Raw genomic sequence first — 20,980 nt, forward strand, 5'->3', positions numbered from 1 at the left:
GCGCCAAGCTATCTCTTCCCGCACGATTTTAACCAGCGGCCCTGGAGCGCCTCTTGGTGGCTAAATGGGGCGCTGCAGCTCTTGCGCGTTGACACGCTCTCTGCATATCTACATGTAGATGTGGCCTCCTATGCAAGGGGCGAAGACTGCGCTGGGGAAGGCGAGGCCTCAGTGGAAACCCGGTCTGGGGAACCGGATGGGGGTAGGGAGTGTCTTTTTCTGTCCCGGGAACCCAGACTTCTCCCTCCTTCCAGCACCTGGTCATGTCCCTAGGAGTTTTAGGGCGCCCCTGTCTCTGAGCTGGCTCTGGGATGGGGGGTGGGGGGGCGGGTTCAGGATCGAGGTCCCTGCCTGGGCCCTCTCTCTGAAAGTCTACACGGCCAAACCTCCCCCACGCCCCCAGCGAACTCTGCAAGCTCATTTCCAGGCTGCCTCACTTTTAAACTCCAGGCACGTGGAAATCCAACCCGACGGCGACCACCATGGAGGCAGGTGGCCTTCTTTGGCCCCACTGCCTCCCCTATGCCAGCACCGAGCCTGGCACGGGAGGGGCAGTAGTCACACATTAATAGCCCCCTATTATCACACTCTGGCTTGGGGCTTTTAACCTGGCTGTTCCCGCGCCTCCCGTTATGCGCTTTCGCCAGGCATCTGCCGGCCGCAACCCCTCACCTCCTTGGGGTCTTTGGCACCTCCTCAGTGAGGGCTTTCCAGGCCTCCCCGTTTACGATGACTGCAAACCCTCTCCCGCCCCGGCCCTCCTCGGGCCCTGCCTGCCAGACTTTTGTCCCCAGCAGGCCTCGCTCCCTAATGCGTGGATCTCCTCCTCATCTAGGAGGCATACCCCCTGCCTCCCCACCGCGTGCTCGCTCCAGGAGGTTCCTGTGTCTTGCACCTAGAACAGGGCCTGGGACGCCCCGAGACCCTTCCTTGCGAGACCTAGGGCCTTTACGCGGCCACTCCTTTTATCTCAAACGCTCCTCCCAATTCCCTGGGCGCACTCCCTCCAGGGGGCGTATCTTTCCAGCACATTCCCCACTAGGCGCATCTGGGGTCGGCCTTCCCCAGTCCGGGTGGTTTGTTCCGACCGACCGTCCGCATTCGACAAATAACTGAGCAGCTGCTGGGGTCGGGAACACCGCGGGAACAGGTCAGAGCTGACTCTCAGCGACTCTACTGCCTCTCCCCGCCACGCCCCCTGCCCCCCTGCGGGGTAGGACCCCGCAACCACCACTCCAGAGTCCTCTGCAGGGACTGCTGTTGCTATGGGAGAGAAAGCCAGAGGAAGGGGACGCTTGGGCTGTGGTGGCAGCAGCAGCAGCAGTGACGGCCACCGCCGCCAACCAGGGGCTTCTGCCTGGCCAGCGCAGCCACCTGGGCTCCCGGCAGCAGCATTTTCCACGTGGCTCCTCCAATCCTCACGAGGGAGCAGCTTCCTGCATTGCTAGTGGTGAGCCCACCTGACTTCCTACTCTCAGCACTTCCTGATTGCCATGTCCGTGTCACCAATTTCCCCTATTAACCTTCCTGACAAGTCGGCGTGCTATTGAGAAACCAATGAGTGAACCAGGGGCAATCAGAGCTCTGAAAAATAAAGTGAGCAAGTGCAGAAAAGGTAACTTTCATGCGCGTCCGTGTGAAGAGACCACCAAACAGGCTTTGTGTGAGCAACGAGGCTGTTTATTTCACCTGGGTGCAGGCGGGCTGAGTCCGAAGAGAGAGTCAGCAAAGGGTGGTGGATTATCATTAGTTCTTATAGGTTTTGGGATAGGTGGTGGAGTTAGGAGCAATGTATTGGGGGCAGGGGGTGGATCTCGCAAAGTACAGTCTCAGGGGTGGGGAGAATTACAAAGAAGCTTCTTAAGGGTGGGGGAGATTACAAAGTACATTGATCAGTTAGGGTGGGGCAGAAACAAATCACAATAGTGGAATGTCATCAGTTAAGGCTATTTTCACTTCTTTTGTGGCTCTTCAGTTACTTCAGGCCATCTGGATGTACACGTGCAAGTCACAGGGGATGCGATGGCTTGGCTTGGGCTCAGGGGCCTGACATTCCTGCCTTCTTATATTAATAAGAAAAATAAAATAGTGTCGAAGTGTTGGGGCGGCGAAAATTTTTGGGGGGTGGAATGGGCGATGTTTCTCAGGGCTGCTTCGAGCAGGATTAGGGGCAGCGTGGGAACCCAGAGTGGGAGAGATTAAGCTGAAGGAAGATTTTGTGGTAAGGGGTGATATTGTAGGACTGTTAGAAGAAACACTTGTTGTGTAGAATGATTGGTGATGGCCTGGATACGGCTTTGTATGAATTGAAAAACTAAATGGAATAAGAGAAGGAGAAAAACAGGTATGAAAGGTCTAAGAATTGGGAGGACCTAGGACATCTGATTAGAGAGTGCCTAAGGAGATTCAGCATAGTCCTGCCAGCAAAGATTATTTATTTACTTCAAGAGCTAAGAGTGGCAGTTTGGGGATAGCACGAGGAGATATCAGCTGTGCTGGCTTGGAGAAACAGTGTAAACCGGCAGTGTAAACAAGAGCAGGGCAGGTTTGAGTAGTTGAGAACGGTGACTAGGAGTATGACTAGACAGAAAATAGTAGGGATGACAAGTTTTTTTGGGGGCACATTCTAAGTTGTTCCGGTGTCTGGAATGAGACTGGGGCCTAATAAAAAGGAGCTCAAATGGGCTGTACCTTGTAGCATTCCGAGGACAGGCCTGAATTCTGAGAAGGGAAAGTGGTAAAAGTATTGTCTAGTCCTTTTTAAGTTGGTGGCTGAGCTTGGTGAGGTGTGTTTTTAAAAGACCTTTAGTCCGTTCTACTTTTCCTGAAGACGGAGGACTGTAAGGGATATAAAGGTTTCACTGAATACTAAGAGCCTGAAAAACTGCTTGGCTGATTTGACTAATAAAGGCTGGTCTGTTATCAGACTGTACAGAGGTGGGAAGGCCAAACCGAGGAATTATGTCTGACAGAAGGGAAGAAATGACTGCGTTGGCCTTCTCAGACCCTGTAGGAAAGGCCTGTACCCATCCGGTGAAAGTGTCGACCTAGACTAAGAGGTATTTTAGTTATCTGACTCGGGGCATGTTGAGTAAGCTAATTTGCCAGTCCTGGGTGGGGGCAAATCCCCGAGCTTGATGTGTAGGGAAGGGAGGGGGCCTGAATAATCCCTGAGGAGTAGTAGAATAGCAGATGGAACACTGAGAAGTGATTTCCTTGAGGATAGATTTCCACGATGGAAAGGAAATGAGAGGTTCTAAGAGGCGGGCTAGTGGCTTGTACTATAGCATAGCCTGCCTTTGCTGGTGTGTGGCGATTAGGCCTGGTGGAACCGCCATCAGTAAACCAAGTGTGATCAGGGTGAGGAACAGGAAAGAAGGAAATATGGGGAAATGGGGTGAATGTCAGGTGGATCAGAGAGATACAGTCATGGGGGTCAGGTGTGGTATCAGGAATAATGTGGGAGGCCAGATTGAAGTCCGGGCCAGGAACAATGGTAATTGTGGGACTTAACAAAGAGTGAGTACAGCTGAAGGAGCTGGGGAGCAGCAAGTATATGCGTCAGGTGTGAGGAAGAAAATAGATTTTGGAAGTTATGAGAAATGTAGAGAGTGAGTTAAGCATAGTTTGTGATTTTGGGGGCCTCTAATAGTATTAAAGCAGCGGCAGCCACTGCACGCAGACATGAGGGCTAGGCTAAAACAGTAAGGTCAAGGTGTTTGAACAGAAAGGCTACAGGGTGCGGTCCTGGCTCTTGTGTAAGAATTCTGACCGCACTAACCATGCCTAGGAAGGAAAGGAGTTGTTTTGTAAGGGATTGAGGTTTGGGAGATTAATCGGACACGATCAGCAGGGAGAGCATGTGTGTTTTTACGAGAATTATGCCGAGATAGGTAACAGATGAGGATGAAATTTGGGCTTGACTGAAGTAATGGGGGCTGTCTGTGAAGCCTTGTGGCAGTACATCCCAGGTAATTTGCTGAGCCTAATGGGTGTCAGGGTCAGTCTAAGTGAAAGCAAAGAGAGGCTGGGAGGAAGGGTGCAAAGGAATAGTAAAGAAAGCATGTTTGAGATCCAGAACAGAATAATGGGTAGTAGAGGGAGGTACTGAGGATAGGGGAGTATATGGGTTGGGCACCACGGGGTGGATAGGCAAAACAATTTGGTTGATACAGCGCAGATTCTGAACTAACTTGTAAGCCTTGTCTGGTTTTAGGACAGGTGAAATGGGGGAATGGAAGGAGAGTTTATAGGCTTTAAAAGGCCATGCTGTAGCAGGCGAGTGATAACAGGCTTTAATCCTTTTAAAGCGTGCTGTGGGATGGGATATTGGCGTTGAGCGGGGTAAGGATGATTAGGTTTTAATGGGATGGTAATGGGCATGTGATCGGTTGCCAGGGAAGGAGTAGAGATGTCCCATACTTGTGGGTTAAGGTGGGAGGATACGAGAGGAAGATGCGAAGGAGGCTTTGGGTTGGGGAGAAGGGTGGCAATGAGATGTGGCTATAGTCCAGGAATAGTCAGGGAAGCAGATAATTTAAAGTGTCTCAGCCTAATAAGGGAACTGGGCAGGTGGGGATAACTAAAAAGGAGTGCTTAAAAGAGTATCGTCTAAGTTGGCACCAGAGTTGGGGAGTTTTAAGAGGTTTAGAAGCCTGGCCGTCAATACCCACAGCAGTTATGGGGGCAAGGGAAACAGGCCCTTGAAAAGAAGGTAATGTGGAGTGGGTAGCCTCCGTATTGACTAAGAAGGGGACGGACTTACCCCCCACTGTGAGAGTTACCCAAAGCTCGGCGTCCATGATGGTTGACGAGGCTTCCGAGGTGATCGGGCAGCGTCAGTCTTCAGCCGCTAAGCCGAGAAGATCTGGGAAGGAGTCAGAGAGCCTTGGGCCAGAGTTCCAGGGGATCTGGAAGTGGCTGCCAGGTGAGTTGAACAGTCCAATTTTCATTGGGGTCCCACACAGATGGGACACGGCTGAGGAGGAATCCTGGGCTGCGGGCATTCCTTGGCCCAGTGGCCAGATTTCCGGCCCGTGTATCAAGCTCCTGGGGGAGGAGGTTCTGGAGGAATGCCTGGCTGCTGCGGTTCAGGCGTTTGGAAGTTCTTGTGTGCTGGAGATATGGCTAGGGTTTGTCTCACAGTGGAGGCAAGGAATTGCAACTTTTTTCTATTATTGTACACCTTGAAGGTGAGGTTAATTAAGTCCTGTTGTGGGATTTGAGGGCCAGATTCTAATTTTTGGAGTTTTATTTAATGTCGGGAGCAGATTGGGTAATAAAATGTATATTGAGAATAAGACGGCCTTTTGACCTTTTAGGGTCTAGGGCTGTAAAGCGTCTCAGGGTTGTTGCCAAACGAGCCATGAACTGGGCTGGATTTTTATATTTGATGAAAAAGAGCCTAAATGCTATCTGATTTGGGATAAAGAAAAAGGAGCATTTACCTTGACTATGCCTTTAGCTCCAGCCACCTTTTTAAGAATAAATTGCTGAGCAGGTGGGGGAGGGCTAGTCACGGAACGAAACTGTAAGCCGGACTGGGTGTGAGGAGGGGAGGTGATAAAAGGATTATAGGGTGGAGGAGTGGAGGCTGAGGAAGAATTGGGACCTAGCTCGGCCTGGCGAGGAGGGGAGAGGTCAGATGGGTCTGTAGAAAAGGAAGATTAGAAAGACTCAGATGCTTGGGGTTGGGACTGAGGGGACAGGTGGGAGGGAAAGAAGGAAGATTTGGGATGAGTTGCATTGGGCACAGAGACTGGAAAGGGACTGATGTGTAAAAGAATGCCTGGATGTCAGGCACCTCAGACCATTTGCCCATTTTACGACAAGAATTATTTAGATCTTGTAGGATGGAAAAATTGAAAGTGCCATTTTCCTGCTATTTGGAACTACTGTCCAGTTTGTATTGGGATCAAGCGGCATTGCAGAAGAAAATAAGACACTTAGATTTTAGGTCAGGTGAGAGTTGAAGAGGTTTTAAGTTCTTAAGAACACAGGCTAAGGGAGAAGAAGGAGGAATGGAAGGTGGAAGCTTGCCCATAGTGAAGGAGGCAAGCCCAGAGAAAAGAGTAGAGACACGGAGAAGGGGTGGGGGGTTCTTGCCCTCCAGAAAAGCAGAAGGGGTTGGGGCGCAAAGATATGAGGTCGTGGCATGGAAATAAGGGATTGGGGCACAGAGATATAAGAGGTTGGGGCACGGAAATAAGGGGTCGGCGTGCAGAGATAAGAGGTTGGGGTGTGGAAATAAGCGATTGGGGATTCGTGCCCCCTAGAATAGTGGGACTTGCCGCTAAGGGTGAAGGAGAAGGGGTTAAGCGGTACTTGCCCCTCCCCCAGAAAAGCAGAGAAGGGGTAGAGACACAGAAGGGGTTGGGGTAATTTCCCCTCCCCCAGAAAAGCGGGACTTGCCGCTAAGGGTGAACGACCAAGGCAGGTGTCCCTGCGTGGTCTGACACCTCTGAAACGTGGGTGAATAATCAGAGCGGCGTCCCTGCAATGATTAAACACCAAGGGAAGGCTGCCTTCCCAGTCCGTGACCGGCGCTGGAGTTTTGGGTCTACAGATAAAACGTGTCTCCTTTGTCTGTACCAGAAAATGAAAGGAATTGAAATTAAGAGAAGGGAGAGATTGAAGTGTGGCGCCAAGATTGAAAGGAGAAAGAGGTTGAGGGATAGTGAGGGAAGTTGGAGAAGAGAGTAAAAAGAGGCCGCTTACCGGATTTGAAATTGGTGAGATGTTTCTTGGGCTGGTCGGTCTGAGGACCTGAGGTCGTAGGTGGATCTTTCTCACGGAGCAAAGAGCAGGAGGACAGGGGATTGATCTCCCAAGGGAGGTCCCCCGATCCGAGTCATGGCACCAAATTTCAAATCCGGTTCGGGAACAAATTTCATGCGCGTCCGTGTGAAGAGACCACCAAACAGGCTTTGTATGAGCAACATGGCTGTTTATTTCACCTGGGTGCAGGTGGGCTGAGTCTGAAAAGAGTCAGCAAAGGGTGGTGGATTATCATTAGTTCTTATAGGTTTTGGGATAGGCGGTGGAGTTAGGAGCAATGTATTGGGGGTAGGGGGTGGATCTCGCAAAGTACATTCTCAGGGGTAGGGAGAATTACAAAGAAGCTTCTTAAGGGTGGGGGAGATTACAAAGTACATTGATCAGTTAGGGTGGGGCAGAAACAAATCACAATGGTGGAATGTCATTAGTTAAGGCTATTTTTACTTCTTTTGTGGATCTTCAGTTACTTCAGGCCATCTGGATGTACACGTGCAAGTCACAGGGGATGCGATGGCTTGGCTTGGGCTCAGGGGCCTGACAGTTACATTTTTTTTTTCTTTTTGAGATGAGGTCTTGCTCTGTCACCCAGGCTGGAGTGCAGTGGCACGATCTCGGCTCACTGCCCCTCTGCCTCCCGGGTTTAAGTGATTCTCGTGCCTCAGCCTCCCGAGTAGCTGGGATTACAGGCACGTGCCACCACGCGTGGCTAATTTTTGTATATTTTAATAGAGACAGGGTTTCTCCATGTTGGCCAGGCTGGTCTCGAACTCCTGACCTTAAGTGATCCACCCGCCTTGGCCTCCCAAAATGCTGGGATTACAGGCGTGAGCCACCGAGCCTGGCTAGGGTTATTTATTTATTTATTTATTTTGAGATGGCGTTTCACTCTTGTTGCCCAGGCTGGAGTGCAATGGCGTGATCTTTGCTCACCACAACCTCCACCTTCCGGGTTCAAGCGACTCTCCTGCCTCAGCCTTCTGAGTAGCTGGGATTACAGGCATGCACCACCTGCCTGGCTAATTTTATATTTTTAGTACAGACGGGTTTTCTCCATGTTGGTCGGGCTGGTCTTGAACTCCCAACCTCAGGTGATCTGCCTGCCTCAGCCTCCCAAAGTGCTGGGATTACAGGTGTGAGCCACTGCGCCCAGCCTGGGTTACATTTTTATAGGTGGTCAGGGAAGCCCTCCCTGGGAATATGACATTTGAAGAAAGAGAACAGCAGTGCAAAGGCCCTGAGGCAGGAATATGCCTGGTGTGACCCAGAGACCTGGGTGGCTGAAGCCACGGGAGACATAGAGAGGGCAGTGGGAAACAAGGCAGAGGGTGAGATGGAGGCAGAGTGTGTAGACCTGAGCTGTGCAAGAGAACTGTGTGCAGAGGTGGCAGTGTCCTGCACCAGCACTGCGTGATGTGGTAGCCGCTGGTCACGTGTGGCTCTTGAGCACTTGCGATGTAGCTACTGTGATTTCAGGATGTGGATGTTTAATTGTATTTAGTTACATTGAAATTAAAATAGCCCCATGTCAGTAGTGGCTGCTGCACTGAACAGGTCCAGACCCTGTTATAAGGACTCGGGCTTTGACCTTTAGTGACATAGGAAGCCATTAGAGGATTTGAAGAGAAGAGGAGTCATTCGATGAGACTCAACTTCTTGGTCAAACCAAGTCATAAGGCTAGTCTGGATTCAAGCGGAAGGGAAATAGACTTCACCTCCTGACGGGGGGGGGTGGGGGGGTGCGGGGGTGCGATACCAGGGGCATAAAGGGAAGGGAAGAATTGACAGCGGCTGTTTTTTGGAGAGAATGCGCCACTTTGCGCCCCCTGGCGGCAGCTGGGAAAAGAGGCTCGGAGTCTAAGTTTGACTCGGGAATGGACACACTTTTTCTTTCTTTTCTTTTCTTTCTTTTCTCTCTCTCTCTCTCTCTCTCTCTCTCTCTCTCTCTCTCTCTCTCTCCTTCCTTCCTTCCTTCCTTCCTTCCTTCCTTCCTTCCTTCCTTCCTTCCTTCCTTCTCTCCCTCCCTCCCTCCCTCCCTCCCTTGACAGAGTCTCGCTCTGTCGCCCAGGCTGGAGTGCAGTGGCGCAATCTCAGCTCACTGCAACCTCCGCCTTCTGATTACAAGTGATTCGCCTACCTCAGCCTCCCAAGTAGCTGGGATTACAGGCTCCTGCCACTACACCCGGCTAATTTTTTGTATTTTTAGTAGAGATGAGGTTTCACCATGTTGGCCAGGCTGGTCTCGAACTCCTGACCTCATGATCCGCCTGCCTCGGCCTCCCAAAGTGCTGGGATTACAGGCGTGAGCCAACTTATTAGTATCTCTGTCCTCTGGATCCCACATCAGAATCGCTGAGGACTCAGATGTGGAATGGACACTTCAGTGGCCTGCAGATGGCAGCAGGGGGGGTTCACTATTTGTAACACAAAAAGGGATTTAAATAGTGCCTGCAGGGCCCAGTCTCCCAATTTAAACTTTGGCATTTGTGGTTTCAAACTCACAGAATCTGAACGGTTGCCCCAAAAGAGCGATGTCTTGATTCCAAATCAGCCTCTATCTGACAGGCCCAGCTGCCACTCGCTGCCACAAAAAAAACAAGTTCAGGGGAATGGTTTGGTTTTTTGTTTGTTTGTTTTTGAGACGGAGTCTCGCTCTGTCACCCAGGCTGGAGGGTAGTGAAGCGATCTCGGTTCACTGCAACCTCTGCCTCCCGGGTTCAAGCGATTCTCCTGCCCTTGGCCTCCCAAATGGCTGGGATTACAGGCTCCTGCCACCACGCCCGGTTAATTTTTGTATTTTTAGTAGAGACGGGGTTTCACCACGTTGGCCTGGCTGGTCTTGAACTCCTGATCTCAAGCGATCCACCTGCCTTGGCCTCCCAAAGTGCTGGGATTACAGGGGTGAGCCACCGCCCCCCGGCGTCAGTCTTTACTACGGGCAGATTCGTCATAGCCTTGGGGGTTGAACTCTGCAATTCTCACAGCAGTCCAGGGATGCGGCTTCTATTGTTATCCCCATTATATAGATGAGGAAACTGCGGCTCAGGGAATTGAGGGAACTCTCTAGGGTCACAAGGCATGGTAGAGACAGAGGCAGGGGCCTTAGCCAGGGCAGGACACAGAGGCAGAGGCCTTAAATGCCAGGATGAAGAAATGGAACGCCTTCCTATGAGGAGGGAAGTAATGAAAGGGAAGGGAGAATAAGGGCCTATTTCTTTTTTTTTTTTTTCAATGAGGATAGGTCAGGCTTTATGTTTGCATCCAAGCTTCAGGGGAAGCTTGAAGTCTTGGAAATTCATTTTTTTTTTTTTTTTCTTTTTGAGATGGAGTCTTGCTCTGTTGCCAGGTTGGAGTGCAGTGGCGCAATCTCGGCTCACTGCAACCTCCAGCTCCCTGGTTCAAGCAATTCTCCTGCCTCAGCATCTGAGTAGCTGGGATTACAGGCACATGTCACTATGCCCGGCTAATTTTTGTATTCTTAGTAGGGATGGGGTTTCACCACATTGGCCAGGGTGGTCTTGATCTCCTGACTTTGTGATCCGCCCACCTCAGCCTCCCAAAGTGCTGGGATTACAGGCGTGAGCCACCGTGCCTGGCCGGTAAGTTCTTATTTTAAGACCCTGAAGGATGCAGACTAGGGGGCTATTAGAAGGAACAGTTGCCCAGGCGCAGTGGCTCATGCCTATAATTCCAGCACTTTGGGAGGCTGAGGCAGGAGGATGGCTTGAGGTCAGGAGTGAGAAAAGCCTAGGCAACATGGTGAAACCGTCTCTACAAAAAATTAGTCGGGCGTGGTAGCATGTGCCTGTATTCCAGCTCTTCAGGAGACTGAGGTAGGAGGGAATAGCTTGAGCCCAGGAGATGGAGGCTGCAGTTAGCCGAGATCGTGCCACTGCACTCCAACCCGGGTGACAGAGCAAAACGCTGTCTCAAAAAAAAAAAAAAAAAAAGAAAAGAAAGAATCCTTACAGGCCTGCCTAGAAAAAAACGTCCAGATAATAATAAGTAAACGAAAAAAAATAGAAATATGTATGTAGAATTAGTCCATTTTGGTTAAATAAATAAATTTATAAAACTAAGATTTATTGCCTGCTAAGACATGCCAGGGATTGTCTGAATGTTTTTTGTTTTTTTTTTTTTTTGAGACAGAGTCTTGCTCTGTAGCCCAGGCTGGAGTGCAGTGGCGCGATCTCGGCTCATTGCAAGCTTCGCCTCCTGGGTTCACGCCATTCTCCTGCCTCAGCCTCTCCGAGTAGCTGGGACTACAGGCACCGGCCACCACGCCCGGCCTGTCTGAATGTTTTCCAAGGGCTTTGTCACTAATCCCACAAGTGTTAACTGTTCCCATTTTACAGGCGCAGAGGTCGCACAATGCCCAAGAATGGCGAAGTGAGGTGGCAAACCTAGGTCTTCTGACCCCAGAGCCCAGGCTCTCAACCCCTGTGCCCTGGTGCAGGTGGCCCTGGACTTGCTTGGTGCACCAGACCTTAGTAATTCAGCCATTTTTTCCATAGCGCCCCCGAAGAAATACCTAACTGTTCCACTCTCATCTGGTGAGGTCTAAACAACCTAAGCTCTTATGTCCTAAGGAGTTAGTAGCCATTTGAAAATATGTAGAGCTAAGGAGTTTGAGATCAGCCTGGGCAACATAGCGAGACCTTGTCTTTATTAATATAAAAAATGAAAATATATAGACACATAAATTGAAAGAAAACAACTTTTTTTTTTTTTTGAGACGGAGTCTCGCTCTGTCGCCCAGCTGGAGTGCAGTGGCGCAATCTCGGCTCACTGCAAGCTCCGCCTCCCAGGTTTACGCCATTCTCCTGCCTCAGCCTCTCCTAGTAGCTGGGACTACAGGCGCCCGCCACCATGCCCGGCTAATTTTTTTGTATTTTTTTTAGTAGAGACGGGGTTTCTCCGTGGTCTCGATCTCCTGACCTCGTGATCCACCCGCCTCGGCCTCCCACAGTGCTGGGATTACAAGCGTGAGCCACCGCGCCCGGCCCAAAACAACTTTTTTTTTTTTTTTTTGAGACAGAGTCTTGCTCTGTCGCCCAGGCTGGAGTGCAGTGGCACAATCTCGGCTCACTGCAAGCTCCGCGTCCCGGGTTCACGCCATTCTCCTGCCTCAGCCTCTCCGAGTAGCTGGGACTACAGGCGCCCGCCACCACGCCCGGCTAATTTTTTGTATTTTTTAGTAGAGACGGGGTTTCACCGTGGTCTCGATCTCCTGACCTTGTGATCCGCCCGCCTCGGCCTCCCAAAGTGCTGGGATTACAAGCGTGAGCCACCGCGCCCGGCCCAAAACAACTTTTTTTTACTTCATTCTTAACCATATTTCCTTAACTAAGGGGAACGTGTGTGCTTGTTAGGCACTGCACCAGTTCTCAAAACCCTGGGAACAGACTGAACACCGCCACCCTCAGTTCCTGGTTGGCACTGATTTTCTAGTGGGACTTGCCTTTTATCCCTGCAACCAATGAAAATGAAGGTTGGTGCCAGGCAAGGTGGCGCACGCCTGTAATCCCACCTACTCAGGAGGGTGAGGCAGGAGAATTGCTTGAACCCGGGAGGCGGAGGTTGCAGTGAGATCCCGCCACTGCACTCCAGCCTGGGCGACAGAGCGAGACTCTGTCTAAAAAAAAAAAAAAAAGAAGAAGAAAGCACAGACAGCATATGTCCACCCCTGTGAACCATTCGATTTGGAATCATTTGGCACCTTTGTCAATACGGTGTTGGGGTTGGACACTATGGGACATTTTTTTTTTTTTATTATACTTTAAGTTTTAGGGTACATGTGCACGACGTGCAGGTTTGTTACATATGTATACGGGACATTTTAAAATGTTTTATTTATGGATGTAGTAAACATCCCATGAAGATGGAGATCTTGTACAAATATCCATCCTCATCTGTACATTTTTAAAAATAGGACAGGAACATTACAAGAAATAATTAGCCCCTGTTTCATTAAATCTTCTGTTGTAGGAGTTTGCACATGTATGGCTTTTTGTAAAGCGGGTACTGAGACAACTTCGACAGCGGTTTTGAAAGATCAATCTGAATTTTCATAGGTTCAGCACTTTTGATTTTGCCCACATCTGTGGAAGAGGCCCCATAGAGTGTCAGGGATCTCAGAGAGATCCATAAAAATCTATCTATCTATCTATCTATCTATCTATCTGTCTATCTATCTATCTATTTTTTTTTTTTTTGAGACAGCATTTTGGCTGTTGCCCAGGCTGGAGTGCAGTGATGCGATCTCAGCTCACTACAACCTCCGCCTCCTAGGTTCAAGAGATTCTCCTGCCTCAGCCTCTGGAGTAGCTGGGATTACAGGCTCCCACCACCATGCCCGGCTAATTTTTGTATTTTTAGTAGAGATGGGGTTTCGCCATATTGGCCAGGCTGGTCTTGAACTCCTGACCTCAAGTGATCCACCTGCCTCGGCCTCCCAAAGTGCTGGGATTACAGGTGTGAGCCACCGCGCCCAGCCATAGTTCTTAAACATATAAGCAGGTAGAGTTCTAGGTGGAGAATACTGCGATGTTCTGAATGCATCCTGGCCTTTGTTTTCTCTGAGACTCTGCCAAATAAGCTATGGGGTGTCTAGCCAGGGCGTTACCATTCTGGGATGCAGGGAAACACAGATCCTTCTCCATTATTGAACAGGAAAGAATGACTTACCCGAGCTCAAACTCAGACAGACAAACAGAATCGCCCCCTTTTGTGTGACAAACGGAGAGCTCAAAGGCGAAGAGAAGGAAGCTCAGATCTGAAAAAGACTTACCCCAAACCCCTTGGTTAGCAAGAAAGCAGTGAACACAGCTGGCTCTGTGGGTGCCCATGCCTGGTTACTCACTGCAGTCAGGGCTCCTCGGGATCTTCTTTGAATCTCACTTCTAATTCCCCCAAAACGTCCAGAATAAAATAGGCTCCAATTAGGGAAAAAAAAAAAGTTGATTGTCATGCAAAAAGCACGAATCGTGATCCAGGAGACTTCAATCTGAGCAGTAAGCAACTCAGAGGCAGGCGTAGGATGGCTTAGAAAGCAAAAACCAGCCGGGCACGGTGGCTCACGCCTGTAATCCCAGCACTTTGGGAGGCCGAGGCGGGCAGATCACGAGGTCAGGAGATAGAGACCATCCTGGCTAACACGGTGAAACCCCATCTCTACTAAAAATACACAAAATTAGCAGGCATGGTGGCGGGTGCCTGTAGTCCCATCTACTCAGGAGGCTGAGGCAGGAGAATCGCTTGAACCCGGGAGGCAGAGGTTGCCGTGAATGGAGATCTGCGCCACTGCACTCCAGCCTGGGTGACAAAAGTGAGACTCCATCTCAAAAAAAAAAAAAAAAAGGCCAGTCGCGGTGGCTCACGCCTGTAATCCCAGCACTTTGGGAGGCCAAGGCGGGCAGATCATGAGGTCAGGAGATCGAGAACGTCTTGGCTATCATGGTGAAACCCCGTCTCTACTAAAAATACAAAAAATTAGCCAGGCGTGGTGGCGGGCACCTGTAGTCCCAGCTACTCAGGAGGCTGAGGCAGGAGAATGGCATGAACCTGGGAGGCGGAGCTTGCAGTGAGCCGAGATTGCACCACTGCACTCCAGCCTGGGCGACAGAGTGAGACTCTATCTCAAAAAAAAGAAAAAGCAAAAACCAGGAGGTGGCTTCACCTTCACGATGACCGACTATGATGGTGGGGGCTTCCATATGACAAGGGATGGGTTAAAAGTGATTGTATTACATCCTTTTGGAAGGTGATTTCAGCTTTATGATTCTCAGCAGCATTTATTTATAGAGAATAAGCTAAGTTTCACTCACATTCAGAGTGAAATTTAAGTTTTGTTTACATGGCCTAACTGCTTTTGTCTGCTTGGGGGAATTCTCAGTCCTGGTCTCCATTTTAAAAAAATTATTTATTTTTTGAGATAGAGTCTCGCTCTGTCACCCAGGCTGGCACAATCTCCGTTCACTGCAACCTCCACCTCCCGGGTTCAAGCAATTCTCCTGCCTCAGCCTCCCGAGTAACTGAGATTACAGGTACCCGCCACCACACCTGGCTAATTTTTTTTATTTTTTTTGATAATTTTAGTAGAGATCGGGTCTCACCATGTTGGCCAGGCTGGTCTCGAACTCCTGACCTCAGGTGATCCACCCACCTCGGCCTCCCAAAGTGCTGGGATTACAGGCGTGAGCCACCACGCCCGGCCCATGTTGTTTTATTTTAACACAGATAACTAACTGTCTTTGAATTAGAGACAGGACTTTGGGGGCCCAGAAGAGGCGGGAACTCCAAGGGGCTAAGAGAGGGGAGGCTGGGCCCACAGAGGAGGTCTGGAGGAGAGTGTCCACCATGCTATTTGAGAATCCAGCAGGCAGGGCCTTAAGAGCAGCTGCACGCTCCAAAAAGAGAGAAACTGCCCCAAATGGGCCATCAGGACAGCTCTGGGAAAGGGGCCCCAAAAAATCTCCTTTAAACATCCCTGTTTCACTGACAGGAAGACTTCGGCCCAGAGTGGAGGGGAAACAGAGAAGCATAAGCCTCAAATAGTTAGAATGGTAGCTGAGACCAAATTTTGAGAATCGGAAATGTTTGCATACCATACAAAGAAAATTAGAAAAATATATGGGGATTGGCAAAAAAGGCACCCTCTTTCCCCAACACTTTGCCGCCATCTGCTGGAAGAGTGTTGTAATGACTATAAAACACCGTGGTGTTGCAGCGCCCCCTAGCGCCATACAGTTGACAGTCACAGAACAGTTCCAAGATAATTTTTTTTGTTTGTTTGTTTGTTTTTTTTTTTTTTGAGACGGAGTCCCGCTCTGTAGCCCAGGCTGGAATACAGTGGCGCCATCTCGGCTCACTGCAACCTCCGCTTCCTGGGTCCCGGTTCAAGCAATTCTTCTGCCTCAGCCTCCTATCTGGGATTACAGGCACGTGCCACCATGCCCAGCTAATTTTTTTGTATTTTTAGTAGAGACGGGGTTTCACCATGTTGGCCAGGCTGATGTTACACTCCTGACCTCGTGATCTGCCCGCCTCGGCCTCCCAAAATGCTGAGATTACAGGCGTGAGCCACCGCGCCCGGTGGAGAAATCTTAAAAAGACCGCTAACAAAAATGCTTTGAGGCCGGGTGCAGTGGCTCACACCTGTAATCCCAGCACTTTGGGCAGCCGAGGCAGGCAGATCACGTGAGGTCAGGAGTTTGAGACCAGCCTGACCAACATGGTGAAACCCCGTCTCTACTAAAAATACAAAAATTAGTTGGGCCTGGTGGCACACGTCTGTAATCCCAGCTACTTAGGAGGCTTGAACCCAGGAGGCAGAGGCTTCAGTGAGCCGAGATCGCGCCACTGCATTTCAGCCTGGGCGACAGAACAAGACTCCATCTCAGGGGGAAAAAAAAAAGCTTTGAGAATGCACAGCTCTGGGGGAAGTCGTGAGTTTTCTCTTCAGGGGTAAGGTTAGGGAACACCCATGTACTAAAAAGGGAAAAATCAGATTAACCAGGCAGGATAAATTCTTGCCATCATAAAATTTTTGTTTGCTAAAAGGGGTCAAAAGCTTTTCCCCAAATATTATTTTAGCATTTGGCATCAAAGGTTTTATTATCTCCCACCGAATACGCTCTATCCTCCTTCCTAGTTGTGTGTCCTCAGGCATATTGCTGCTTCTGTGCCTGTTTCCTCATCTGTAAAATGGGGCTGTTGCGAGGACCCAAAGTGCCTGTAAACCGCCTGACACATCAAGTGCTCAGTGCTACTGCAAACTGGCTCAGGGCACAGACTCTGCAGCCAGTCAGCTGGTGCTCAAGTCCTGTTCTGCTATTTGCTGGCTGTGTGACTCTGAGCATGTAACTTAACCTCTCTGTGCTTCAACTTGCTTATCTGTAAAATGGGCATCTGAAAAGTGTCTGACTCACTGAGTTAGAATGAAATGTTAATGCGTGTAAACTCTTAGAACAGAGCCAAGGGGCTGGGCATGGAAAATCACCCTGCTGCTCCTCGACTCATCCTGAGATGGGTGCCCACCCCGCCCCTCCTGGTCCCCTCAGGTTTTAACTGCTTCCACCCATTTTCCAGTGTCCAAATTCCTCAACCTGTTTCCCCCCATCCGCTGGACCACGGAGATGAGAGCCACGGGAGGGTGTGGGCAGAGGGAACCATGGGCCCAGTTTCTCCATCGGTGGTGCTGGCCAGGAGGGGAGGGGTGGTGGCCTCTGTTCCTCTGGCTGCCAAGCAACTGACACCCCCCACAGGTGGGAGGCAGGGGCCCCACCTGGTGCTATGGAGGTTAGGTCATCTTTCTGCCTGCCCTGGTGGCCAGAGCTTGGGTCTGTGACCTAATCATGGCCATTGACAGATGGCGGTGGGGGAAGACAGCATGAAAGGGTCCAAGAGAACAACAGGGAGACAGAACTCGGGTCCTTCCTGCCTTGGAGTCTCTGTTCCATCCAGCCGGGCAGATGCCTGGGTCCATCCTGGTCCATGGGGTGGGAAGCACCTAAGACCCCACCTCCCCCCGGTTCTCTGGTCTTTCCTTCACAGCTTCCTTTGTCGGTGGCGAGACTTCTTAGGACCCCTAATTCATGTCCACGACTCCTGGGAGTCCACATCTGCTCCTGCCAGACCCTGAGACTCCCCAGCAGCCTCCGACACCACTGCTTAGTGTCCACACCTGCCCCCAGCATCTCCCCCACCTCCGTGTGCCTGGCACGTCCCCAGCATGATGACCCTGATCCAAACTGTAACTAGAGTGGTGTCCCCTACTTTAGCAGACTCCCGTGCTCAAGCGATCCACATGTCTCGGCCTCCCCAAGTGCTGGGATCGCAGGCGTGAGCCCCGTGCCCGGCCAGCCCTGGATGTCCATCACCTGCTTCTATGGGCGTCTCTCCGTCACACTCCCTTTTGGAAGTTACTGTTTCTTTTTGGTTCAATTCATTGCCTCTAACTTCAGAGCCCTACTCATGTGTATTTATCCCCCTTGATTCCCCAAAACTTATCGGCTTACCCAGACCTTCCCCCATTAAATGCTTTCCCTCCCTCCCATGGCCCTTCCGTTTCCCCGAGCCCAGCTCTGTGGCGTTGATCTGCTCTAAGTTTTGGTACTCGTGGTGGGTGTGCCTGAGTGTCTTTGTTCTGACTTTACTGAGACATTGACCGCCGTAAAGATCTCTTGCAGCATCTTCTGAGTTTCTCTTCTCGTTTAAAAACTTCCTCCAATAGCCACTTGGAAAAAGATAAAATTAGACCCATTCCTCACATCACATACAAGAAGGAACTCCAAATAGACTGGAGATCTTGACATAAAGACGAAAACCATACAAAATCCAGAAGAAACCTGAGGGAACTTCCCTGAAACCCGGGTGTAGGGAGAAGTACTGACTCCCACGCCAGCACAATTAAAGAAATACTGATACATTTGGCTTCATAAAAATAAACTTGTACCGTGGCAACAAACCACAAGTGAAGTCTAAAGATAAAAGACAGTCTGGGATACATACTTTCAAATGGTTAAGGTGGCACAGTTTATGTTATGTGCTTTTTACCATAATTTAACAAAAAAGGACAGAATGGGGGAAAATGATCTGCAACATACATCACAAGCATGGGGCCTCTGCTGTGTCCCCTCCGCGGCACTCCCACTGGAGAGCCCAGCCAGACCCGACAGGGAGGAGACGGCAGCCAGTCAGGGAGCACTCTTCAGACACAGGGAGGGAGAGGAGCGTGATCATCGCAAATGTCCATGTCAAAGACAAAGAGGGGCTGAGGCAGTGTTCCAGATTGCAGGAAATGAAAGAGACAATTGAATGTGTGGCAGGACACTGCTGAGGCACGTGCTACAGCTGGAATGCAGTTGGTTGATTTAAATGTAAACATTTAATGCTCCCTCGAGGGACCCCGCTGCCACGTTGAGAGAAGCTCAGGCCGCGTGGAAGCCACACGCAGGCGTTCCGGTGCCGGCCCAGCTAACAGCCCACAGCAACTGCAGTCACAGGAGTGAGCCCCCACGGAGTCCAGCCAGGCGAGTCTTCAGATGCCTCCAGCCCCAAATGCCCCCTGACCACAAATGCCTCAGCCCTTAGGTGCGCCGCAGAGCCAAGCCCAGCCGATCACAGAACTGAGGAGACAGCAAGGCATTCCGTGTCTAAGCTGGTGAGGGTCACGGTGTTTGTTATGCAGCTGTGCAGCACGGCTGTGGCCTTGACTAAGGAAAAGGCTGGCTCCTGGGAGGTCACCTGGGAGCCCTTGGCGTGTCCTCCCTGATAGGAACGTCTCTATCTGGGGCCCTGGGCCACAGTGGACAGTCTATGCTAAGGATGTGATTTAGGGTGGGGACTGTGGGTCTCTCTGGAGGCTACGGTCAGCCACGCGGGGTGAGCAGTCCCCATGACCAATCCCTGAAGAAAACCTTGGATGCAGAGGCCCGGGTGAGCTTCCCTAGGTGGCCACACTCCAGTACGCTGTCGCATCCATGCAGGGAAAATAAGCGCTGTCTGCACAGCTCCATGGGAGGGCAGTGGGACGCTCGTGCCCGCCTCTTCCCTCCGCTCATTCTCATCCTCATGTTCTCACTATAATAGGCCCTAACTGTGAGGATAATGGCCATACTGGCTCCTGAGAGACCTCCTGAACTGCAGCGGCAGGGAACCCCGACACCCCGTGAGTCTGAGAGCCTCATAGCTGCCCGCCTGGCTGACTCCCATCAGGTCTGAAGCACCCTCCCGACAACCATGGTGGCTGTTTTTGTCTTTCCCGGGGGAAATGAATGGCACTGGCAACCTGGGCCTCGTGCCTGTTTTCCTGAAGCCATGTGTACTTGGCTTCTGGACCCCAGCGCACCTGCCCCCAGAAGGCAGTGCACTTACTGTAAGGCTGATGAGACCCTGGCGCACCTGCCCCCAGAAGGCAGTGCACTTACTGTAAGGCTGATGGGCCTCAGAGAGCACCTCCCCAGCGCCTACGCGCAATCAGGACCGCGGACGCCTCGTGTCTGCCTGGGAGGCCTCCAAAGGGCCAAACACTCCCGGACTCGGCCCTGCAGGAGTCATTTGCTGTAGACCATCCCCCAGCGCCACATACCACCGGAGAAAGCTGAGTCCAGAGGAGCTCAAACTTGAAAACGCAATCTCTCTGGAGGGCCAAGGCCTGGCAGGGCAGCCTGAATGGAATCCAATGTTACCCGTGACTAAGAGCCAGCTGGGAGTGAGACAAGGGTCCTCTGGTCTCCCTGGATGACTGGAGATGCCTGCCTCATCGTGTGATGTTAAGAACCACTGCTGGGCCTACCCTGAGCAGGGAGCAGGGAGCAGGGAGCAGGGAGCGGCACTGTCATGCTTGTTGCTGGAGCCGGCAAAGGATGAGGAGCTGCTTCCGCTTCCGCTCCGCTCCACTCAGTGCTGGCCTCATCGCCCCACCCAGGGGGCAGAACTCTCCCCGGGAGCCCACGGTGCTGGGCAGAGGCAGGGGCCACTTGGGCGGTCAGCCCAGAGCTGGGTGGGCCTGGCCACCCTCCGGATCCCCTGAGCAGGAAGTAACCCAACCCGGGCAGCTCCTGCGGCTCCACCATCCAGAGACAAGCTGACTTCCGATAATGACTTTATTTTAACATTTAATTACAGACATAAAATAGCTGGGGGGGGGGGTGAGCCCCAGCCCAGCCCCACCATGGGGCTACAGGAGGGGAGGTGCAGGCGAGGCCCCCCTGCTGACCCTCTCTCTGGAGGTCTTCCTATGGCGGGGCCCTATTGCTTGAGTGCGGGAGGAGCCATGCAAACGAGGGGGGCAGGGCAGCCACTCGGCCCCACCCCGACCCGAGGACGGCCTCCCCACAGAATGCCCGGGCTGTGCCCCCAGCCCCAGCTGCTCCACCTCCTTCCACTCTGTCCAGGGAGCAGACCCTCTGGCCAGCCCCTGACTCTGCCCCTACCCCCTCTGCAAACCTAAAGGGGAATAAATACAAACTTTACAAAGTAAAAGGGGGTCCAACGTTGCCCTGGGGCGGGGCCCGCTCTGCCCCTGGCCCGGGGCCCGGGTCCGGTGGGAGTGGAGGGGCCCTGGGGTGCAGGCCGCCCCGCCTGTTGCCTCACATCATTCCTAGCTGCAGCAGCGTGTTGGCATAGGCCATGGGCTTGACATTGGGATGAGGCTGTGGGACCAGGGCAGGGGGTGATAGAAGTCAGAACAGAGCCCCTGAGC

At 51.5% G+C, this 20,980-nt stretch overlaps 1 protein-coding gene and 1 long non-coding RNA gene across 3 annotated transcripts in view; one reads left to right on the plus strand and one right to left on the minus strand.

Annotated features, from left to right (window-relative positions):
- The first annotated feature begins 1,087 nt into the window (after positions 1-1,087).
- LOC134733013 (uncharacterized) lies at positions 1,088-20,760 on the plus strand. Its single transcript, XR_010116550.1, has 2 exons — positions 1,088-1,615; positions 17,329-20,760. It is a non-coding gene; the product is annotated as an uncharacterized lncRNA (long non-coding RNA).
- The window catches only part of PPP5C (protein phosphatase 5 catalytic subunit), a 43,866-nt gene continuing 43,249 nt past the window's right edge, over positions 20,364-20,980 (minus strand). For both annotated transcript variants that reach the window (XM_055249883.2, XM_055249882.2), the window contains one exon: positions 20,364-20,930. In XM_055249883.2, coding sequence (XP_055105858.1) covers positions 20,868-20,930 — 63 coding nt within the window. In that variant the 3' untranslated portion in view covers positions 20,364-20,867. The remainder of the gene's footprint in view (positions 20,931-20,980) is intronic.

The sequence above is a fragment of the Symphalangus syndactylus genome, chromosome 17 (assembly GCF_028878055.3).
Source record: "Symphalangus syndactylus isolate Jambi chromosome 17, NHGRI_mSymSyn1-v2.1_pri, whole genome shotgun sequence".
In the NCBI taxonomy this organism is placed as follows: Eukaryota; Metazoa; Chordata; class Mammalia; order Primates; family Hylobatidae; genus Symphalangus; species Symphalangus syndactylus.